The sequence below is a fragment of the Rhodamnia argentea genome, chromosome 9 (assembly GCF_020921035.1).
Source record: "Rhodamnia argentea isolate NSW1041297 chromosome 9, ASM2092103v1, whole genome shotgun sequence".
NCBI lineage: Eukaryota > Viridiplantae > Streptophyta > Magnoliopsida > Myrtales > Myrtaceae > Rhodamnia > Rhodamnia argentea.
Window position 1 is genome coordinate 5311865 of NC_063158.1, and position 9403 is coordinate 5321267.

General features: G+C 41.4%; 1 protein-coding gene across 1 annotated transcript; it reads right to left on the reverse strand.

Annotated features, from left to right (window-relative positions):
- Positions 1-971: 971 nt before the first annotated feature.
- Positions 972-3698, reverse strand: LOC115737070 (uncharacterized membrane protein At4g09580-like). Its single transcript, XM_030669030.2, has 4 exons — positions 3317-3698; positions 1923-2193; positions 1670-1840; positions 972-1596 (listed from the first exon to the last, which is right to left on the reverse strand). Exons 1-4 carry the CDS (start codon positions 3493-3495, stop codon positions 1471-1473), a joined length of 747 nt encoding a protein of 248 aa, XP_030524890.1. The 5' UTR covers positions 3496-3698; the 3' UTR covers positions 972-1470.
- Between the last annotated feature and the right edge of the window lie 5705 nt (positions 3699-9403).

The following is a 9403-nucleotide window of genomic DNA, read 5'->3' on the forward strand; positions in this document are numbered from 1 at the left end:
CTTCGATGACGATGGCCGAATGGAGAACAACGGTGGGAGAACTCTACGATGAACAAACTTGCGTCTACCCGTCTCCCTCTGCTCCTGATGATATCTAGAATGATGTAACGGTGAAAAAGGGAGAGTTCTCCCTCTGCTGGCATGCTCTGTGCATGCTGGTGTGAGTGTCAATCCATCAAAGATGGTGAACAGCAATTTGCTTTTCTCTTGCCCAATTCGTCCAGCAGCCGCTTTGCGCTCCTATGACGAATTTACCGAGACAGAGATAGAGGATGACGCTACCGATTTCAAGGCTCATCTTCGCAGCTACAATCTCTGGTGCTGACTTCAATTTACTAAGTTGCTTCGGTCAATCGATTCGGTTACGAACAGAAAGATGCACAACAATCACACTCAAAATCATTTTGCTTCATGCTATGAAATTTCTGATTTCAATGGAAATTGACGGAGCTCGATTCCACCAGAGAGGGGGGGCGAAAGAGTCAATCGATTGCTGCATTGGAAAGAGGAGGAGACTACGCTTGAAGAAGAGGGCAAAAAGAAGAAAGGACGTGAGGGTGAGAGGAGAGGATACGAAAATATTGGAAAATGATTTTCATTTTTCAGAAATTAAAATCCTTTTCCCCAGTTTTAGAAAGGAAATTTTTCATTGACCGAAAAATATTTTTTTTTACCACATATTTTCCGCCCCAAATGCGAAAAATTGGGAAATATGAATCCTTCGGTGAAACAAACGGAGCCTAAAGATCATTTGCAGGAGACTGGGAATTACAACAAGAATGGCGTAGTTAGTGAGAGTCGTGCATCTTAATTTAAAGGAGACCCATCTTAACTGAAGGCCGATAACTCAACCAATTAGGTGTAACTAGTTGCCTGTCTTAGAAGTAATTCTTACCAAACAATTAGCTCAAACGACGTTGCAACACCTGAATTCAAGTTGACCCATCTTAGGCAATCTCATGACAACGCAATAGCAAATCATACAATCACTATTCATTCAGGCAGCGAATTAGCATTTGGTCATTGAAGGCTACGAATCATTCAGGCAGGGAAATCGCGATACAATAAACGAGGGATTGAGATTATCTAACGCACAAGCTACAAATCATCCACGTAACATTAGATATACAACAGCCAGACAGCCATCACTTACCAGCATCGGTCTAGAACATTATAAGGATCCCTATGGGATCAAGATGTCTTTATTTGATGTGAAGGACTCAAAGTTTGGCTCCAAGCCGGAAATGCCAAACCAGCTTTTACCCCCCCTTCAACCATTAAAGTCGACATCACTCTTTTCCTGTAGCCGAGTCGCGGTGAGCAACATGCTTTTCCTGATTGTTTCAAGTGGGTGCAGATTTCAACCTTGTTAAGGAACAGAAACAGCAACAGCTGTACTTGGATTGATGGTTATATGTACAGTGGAGGTGGAACCAGACAGCTAGCCTTGGGAGGTTAAGCCAGCAATCGCTATGATTCGTTCTTGCCCATCAGCGTGGGGGTGATGGAGATGACTCCAATGAAGAAGAGGGTAGCGATCGATTGGAAATCATAGAGATCCCCAACGGATCGCAGCTCTCCCAGAGTAATCCCAGCCTGAACAAAAACATGGGAAACTATGAGTCTGAGTAGATATGCACATGCACCTGTTGAAAGTTGATAAGCGTACCCGGACAGTAACATAAGCAGCAGGTATGATTCCAATGACTGTAGCCAGAAAGAAAGTGTGATAAGGTACATCAACTATTGGGGAAGCGAAATTTATGAATGTGTTTGGCAAGGTTGGTGTAACCCTCAAGAAGAGCATATAGTTCAATAGCCGCTCTCTTCTCTTCGCCACCTGGAATTGAAAAGGGAAAAACATGGTCAGATTTGTAGATGCTTGTAATTGAAGACAAGTGGGCATGGACTTTGCAATTAACCTGAGCTTGGAAAAAATGCAGCTTTTCAGGCCACAGAGAGAAGATAATGGGCCGTCCAATCAGTTTAGATAGGAAATAGCATGAAGAAGCTCCTGCAGTGGCAGCGAAAACTACAAGAGCTACGCCTTTGAAAACACCAAACAGAGCTCCAGCAAGCAGAGACATGAAAACCGTTCCAGGAATCATAAAAGTCTGCATGAATATGTAGATGATGCAGTAACCAACGAGGACCTGCAGCGTATAGTCACTTGTGTAGCCCTCAAGATTGTCTCTGCAGAAATGAATGCCCAACACATAAGACTTAATATTCAGTTCCATTAGCATCGAACTATTATTGTGGCAAAGGAAACAATGGAAGGCACAGTCGGATGGAGTTTGGTCATGGAAACATACAGGCAAGGAGCAAATGTGATATGTAAAGAAGATGGTTATTACTGAAGAGCATGCTGTTTTTTCCTTCATAGCCAAACAAGTTAAGAATCGGAGGTTCAATATGGCAGATCTTTTTGCCAAAGCTCATCCTCAGAGAACACACAAGAAAACTCACAATATCGAATCCAACTTACTGAGACTGACATAAACACAGCAACGCACTCCCCACATGAATCTCCTACCCCAAGAATTTTGAATCATGTATCTTGGTGGTTGTGAACTGAAAGTGGACATTCTCAAGTCGAATGAACTTTAAAGGGAACAAATCCTACAGATCGAGTAACTTCATTCTAAAGCAAAATAGGCAAAACCACAAAAGCTACAGAAAGCAAGCAGATTAATAGACAGACCCATGAAGTAAATACTGGATGCCAAGTTATTAACCCCACACATGCAATGGTCAAAACAAAAGAGAAACTAACTAACAGCTAAGCAAAATACCTTAAATTAAGATTACAGGTTCATACCAGACTACCCAATTACAAAAGAAGAAGACAATAACTAACGGCAGGGAAACCAAAGGAATGCCATACCTATCATCTCCATTGAACAATTTGGGAACTAAAGTCCGAGGGTGTTAACGGAGCAAAGACTCCATATATTTGGTAGCAGAAGCTGGTTATATTGTCTTTTAAGGATGAATTAATATGTGCAAAATGAACATCGACCTAGATATCAATACGATTGTCAGGAAACATCAAATAAAACACACCCTATAGAAGAATCTACTTAGTACCGCGACAATCTCATCTCAGATAAAATTACATGTCTTCAATCTTGGTGCATGTAGCTCAAAGCATAATCTCACCAACCATGCAAAGTCAGATCAAGGACTTTCATCAAATTAAAAAAGATAAGGTACCCTTTAAACGGGGGGAAAGAAAATTCCCAGATCGTCCTAAAATCCCAGACAAAAAGAGGAACATACGAGACTGGTTCGAGAAACTAATCGAAAACATTACCGGAGAATATGGAGATCCTCGAGGCTGCGAGGCAACCTGAGGAAGCTGTAATCCGAGTCAGGCATGGTGAGATAAACGCCGGCGAGTCCCAAAACGAAGCCCATGATGACCAGGGTCGCCATTGTCAGCTCCCAAAAGCTCAAAGGGAACTTCGAACCCACTGTCACATTCTTGTCCATCGCTGCCTCCCCCTCTCTCCCCCGAAGTTTCGAACTTTCCTTCCCTTTCCTCCGTTTTCTCTCGGTTTTCCCTCCGTTTTCCGGGAAAGGGGAAGGGAGGGGAGAGAAAATGGGACAGCACAAGATTTGTTCCTCTTCTTTGCTTTTGGGACACCTCTCTCTCGCTCTCGGGATCTAATTATGAGGAAGGAGGGTAGGAGGAAGGGACGAAGAATATTCGCTGGCAAGTGCCGAAACGCGGAAGAAAACGAAAGAGTCCGTTAATCACGTGTTTATACTACTGCAATTGTATTTTAGCATTTCATAAGGTTATTATTAAAGTAATGAATAAATACTTCTAACATAATCATATGGGATAATTACCAAATCAACGTTTGTCAATTCAGTCCTAAAATTTTCACTTTCATGGATTTAATCCTAAACAACCGTGTGAAATTTCACCATTGTCCTTTCGATCTATTACCATCAAAAAATTGTTGACTGGTGCCAAGTTATTGTTGGCTGACCGTCTTAAATGACACGTGGATGTGAACAATTTTACGAGAACGTGGGTACCTTCATTAGAATTTTTTTTAAGCATAAATTAGCCGGAACGACTAAATTAGATTTTCGCGCAAAGGCTTAGGGTTGCATTGTCAAGATTAGAAAGTTTAGGACTAAATTATCGGCCGTATAATAATAGGTCCACCAATGAATTTCGTAAACCTAATTGGATTATTGAGACGTGAAAAATACGGATCAACCGTAAAACAGGCATACGCTCTCATTAAAACCATAAAAATAAAAGGGGAGGAAAATTAGAAACTGGTCTGACCTATTCCCAAAAGTTGCGCCGTTGCGGTGCGAGTTTTATATATTTTAATTATTTATTTATGTGAAAGTGCGTCAACAAAATTATTACAGGACAGCGACAGGTGTGGCCGCGAATTTTGCACGTGACGTTCTGAACGCATCGGCGCCGCATGTGGAGAAAAACATCAGGCAATCGTGGCCGTACGTCCGAGAAATGAGTCACGTGCACCTCACCGCAGTTGTTCCCAACTAACGCATCTCCATCAGACATTACGCTGCGCCACGTGGATAATCTCTTTTATTTTAATCCTGTGACTATTATTATAGGAATTTTGTGTTTTTGGCTTTTTTTTTTATTTGTTCTCTGTCGGATATTCGGATATTTTCAGGGTATACGTCGTCGGTCTGTAGGAGGCACAGCACACCCTTGTCCTAAACTCCCGTAAAGCTCCGTAATCACCGATCGATTGCGTCGCTTGGAAAACAAGCTTCGGTTCGTCAAACCGGAAAGCCAATTACAGCATGAGACGAGTTGGCGTTTACCCGAATTTGGAACCCCGAAATCCTTATCCGGGTCGTTGCATCCTAATCCATTTGTATATGTCGGGGAAAATGACGTAAATCAGCTCTAAACTTTGACCGAACGTGCAATGTGATCCATGGATATTTAATTTGAAGCCTAATGTGCAATGTGATACCAGAATTTTCAATTTATTCAATGCGATCAATGAATTTTTTGGAACATGTTCAACTTATTTTCTAAACTATAAGAAAATGTTCAAAATCGTCCCTAAACTTGAATTAATAAAAAGATTACATTAAACATCTTCCTATAATTCAGAGATTAATCTAAATATGTTTTAAAAGTTCAGGAGCTATATTGGTCAAATTAAAAGGTCGGGGACCACATTGCATATTAGGTTGAAATTCAAGAACCACATTGCACATTGAATCAAAATTCATAGACTATTGGTGTCATTATCCCAATATATTAACATCGATCAAATGACTTTTTTTTGTAACGCAATCCGTTCTCGAGAGTACATAGAACTGCTCATATTTGCATGAGAAAATTGTGGCCGGTGGTCCAGAATTTCAACTCAATATGCAATGTTATAAACGACATTTTAATTTGTTCAATATGGTCTATAACTCTCAATAAAAGTTCAATCTAATCATTCCGTTTACTCAAATGACAAATCAGGTATTAAAATTGACGAATCATCACGTCCATCTTTTTATTCATCTATTATATAAAATGGAAAAAACTTTAAGGACGCCAACCGATTTGAAATGAATATCTTACTTGGATAATCTAAGTGCTGTCAATTTTTTTTTTCTGTCCTCTGTCAAACTTAAAATCACGTCAGCAAATTTCATTAACTTTTCATATTGTCTAGGGACTAGATTGAGCATTTATCAATAGCTCAAGAACTATATTGAACCGGTTATGAGTTAGGGGCGACGTTTCGCGTTAAATCAAAATACACGAACCCTTAGTGTCAATTTCCCTATTTGGGCCCGCTATTAATGGGCCGGTGGGTAACAGCTGGAGAACGATGTGCGATAGGGAAAGAAACGCGGAGTCTAATCATTTATCTTTGAAATTGATGTGAGAGAGAGAGAGAGAGAGAGAGAGAGAGAGAGAACGACTCGCCGTCTTCGAGACTCCAAAGCAATAGTGGAAAGCGACGAGTCTCTCGCTAGGCCCACGGATGGTTGGGCTCTCATGGCCCAATGGGCCCAAGATCAGCCCATCTTTATATTAGCACTTGCTGTGCAATTTGTCTCGTGTTCCCAGAACATGCTCAATATGACAAGACAACGTAAATCAAGGAGCACCAAAGCAGCAATGACGACTGACCTTAAACCAAAATTCAAAGGAACTCCCAATCGACCAAACAAAGACAAACGATAATGAGAAATGCGCGCAAGCATGCATCAAGCAACAATCAAACAAACTGAACAATGGACAATGAAACGAAGACAACGAACTCGACAATCAATAAAGAAGAATATTCAATTTCGTTCGTGGAAAAACAACAACGAAAAGCATGAGCAAACGAAGTCAGATAACAAGCAAGGGTGAAAAGTATGAGCCGAGCTTGAACGGAACTAAATCTGACTTTGCTATTGTCTGAAATATTACATATGGCAGGCCAAAAAAAATTTTTACGAGATTTTGGCACAAGGTTCACATATTTCACTTCGAATGCATCGATAGTCTACATTACGCATCACGCGGTCCGGTCCAGGTGGTCCGGTTGGGCGGTTCCAACCTAGAACCAGAACTGCACGTCATCGGTTCTCGTGGGAACTATCCAGAACTTGCCCGGTTAGGTCCGGTACTAGCGGTTTGCGATTTTTTCGTACACCCATGCTTGCTGTGCAATTTCTCCTTTGAGATTAATATTGATGTTTGTTGGGATATATCATATATGTGTGAGTTGTATTAGAGAAGTCGTACATTGGAGAATTGGTGTGGCATAGAGCAATCAATATATTCGAGTTGGCATACTCATTAGTTTAAGCTTTTGAGTGAAGTTGAGTTCAATTAGATATATTGACAAGCTCGGACTTGGACTCTCTCTTGACAATCTTCTAGGATGAAGGGTATTGGGCTTCTGCTGCGCCCTCCCAATAATGTCGAGGCTTGTTTCTAGCTCCGGTCATTACATATGCACAGGCCGGGAACGAGGACGTTCAATGACGACCGGTTTGTGCACTAGATGGGCATTAATGAACTTGGTTCAATGCGTGAAAGTTGGTACAAGATACCATCAGACGATGCACCGGTATTGATATCCGTAGACAAACTCTCCGGAAATGAAAAAGCAGCGGACGAAATCAACTTCAAGTAACCCATCCACGATTTCGACATGGATCTCGCATTTTTCTAAACCATCGACTAGGGTTGACGGGCCGACCCCAAATAGCATGCATGCTTGAAAAATGAGCACGTTTTTCTTCACGGTGAGGAGACAGTCATCGTGGTTCGAGCGAAGAAGATGGCGAGGCGACGGCAACCCCACCCCACCATGTATGACCAAAAAGAAAGCATCTCTCATCATCGCTCATCTATTCGCCCATTGCAGAATCAGCTCAGACTCGAGAGAAGATACCCACCATTTTCGCATGGAAAGCTGCTCCTCCGCTTGTGGGCACCGTCGACTCTGACTTCGTGTCAGACTTGCCCACTTTTGGAGAAGCGATAACGGCAAATTATGGAGAGTGACAGTAAAATTTCCAGGTCTGATTCATGCAGACCTGTCAAAGCGCATAAGTAGATACGACTGATTTGCAGTAATATCCGTCTTTCGCTGCTAAATTTGCCTCCAATGGAACAGCTCATTCATTCACTCACTCACAGCCTTCTGAGTCCTGACAAACGCGAGAGAGAGAGAGAGAGAGAGAGAGAGAGAGGAGTGATGTTTGACCAAAAGTGCAGAAGAAGATGCAGAGAAAGCAAAAGATGATCCAATTGATTTTGACCTCTGCGGTTCGGGAATGGTGGACTTTGTATTGGTGGCCTGTCATGGGGTCTCCAGCCAATTGCCTAGTTGGGGAGAGCTGTTCCTAAACACAGAATCGCTTCCGAATATTCACACAAGAACAAAAGAAAAATGCTGATTTTGATTTTTCAAACCTGGTATAAAAATACTATTATGATTTAATTGCTGCTAACTTTTGTAGCCCTTTGCTTTTCTGTTTCTACTAACCTGAGCTGCCCTTACGTTTCTTGCGACACTTTGGTGGTGTACGACGGAGGTTTGGTAAATATATCTTACTTCTACAAAAAAAAAATATAACATTATGATTTTTCATGCTTCGATTTATTTCGCGAAAAATAAGTGATTTGAATTTTTTTTTTGTAAAAATGATCGCTTGTACCGCTTAAAATGATATGCGATTGAAAATACAAACGATCATTTTCAGAAAAATATTTTTTAAATTATTCATTTTTTTTTTAGAATCAAATAGAGCCGCGAAAAGCGTTTTCTCATTCTCCGACGTTTGAATCGCTTAGGAAAATGAGTCAATCAAAAATGTTTTCCTAGTCAATGGAAAATCTATGCTTTCAAATTGAAAATCATTTTCCAAGAAACGACTAGATATTGGCGTTGGACCAGAAACTCTTGGTTTTGGCATAGGAATTCCGACCTTGTTTTCGGGCCCTTGGCAGCGAACTGGGGCTGAGTCCACTAGGGTCCATTGAGGCCAAGCCCGAGTCAAAAGAGGTCGGGGTTTGGAACCCCTATGCTTGGGTCCGGGTCCACAAAGATGGGGCTCGGGATACTAGCGATGGGGACTAGGCCTAAGACTCCGATATCATTGCCCAGCCCCCTGACATCCAAGCCCAAGGCCCTATGCTCGTGCTAGGTTCCTAGTGCCTAGGCATGGGGTCCATAGAGGTTGGGCTCGGGACCCTAGTCCCCGCGTACCTATCCATTGAGGCTGGGTGTGGGACTCTAGAGCTCGTGCCATAATCCTAGTGCCTAGGTTCATCGAGATCGAACCGAGATCAATGCCCGTCGCGACCTAAAAATTAATTTAGGTTAATGGATTATTAGGTTAATTAGATGAATTAACTAACCTAATACGGACTCTCCCAAGCCCTACCAATTCGCAACTTAGGTTTCATTTTTTTTCTTTTGTAGGAGCCGCCACTAATCTTTTTTGGTAGGTAGATTAGATACCTAAATAAAGTACGGGAGAATACTTTATTTTTCGCAAACCGGAGATTTAGGGTTCGGGGACTTGATTATGTTAATTTTTAATTAACACCCTTTCGGTACCGGATTTCATGAAAATGCCTTTTCTTGATTGATGATGCGAATTAAATATTTTTTTTCGTTTTCCCTTTTATTATTTTTTGTTTTTTTGAATTTCTTTTAAGCTTGAATTTGAACAAAGTTAAACAAAAATGCCCATAATATACCTTAAAATCCGATTTTTCGATAAATCTTCTCATTCCCGAAGATTCGGGCTAGAGTGAGATTTTATTCGCTACATTCTCGGGGATTCGAGCTAGTATGCGGATAGTAGTAAAAGATATCAACGTCCCTTCTCGCCAAAGGGCAGAATACGAAATCTTATACTAAATTGCCGTCCCACC

Bases quoted from the DNA above. Each gene is read 5' to 3' on its own strand.
- LOC115737070 (XM_030669030.2), bottom strand. From the start codon at position 3,495: ATGGACAAGAATGTGACAGTGGGTTCGAAGTTCCCTTTGAGCTTTTGG. The intron at 1,841-1,922 runs GTTAATTGCAAA...TTTCAATTCCAG, and splicing joins TGCATTTTTTCCAAGCTCAG to GTGGCGAAGAGAAGAGAGCG. The intron at 1,597-1,669 runs GTACGCTTATCA...GTTTTTGTTCAG, and splicing joins CTGCTTATGTTACTGTCCGG to GCTGGGATTACTCTGGGAGA.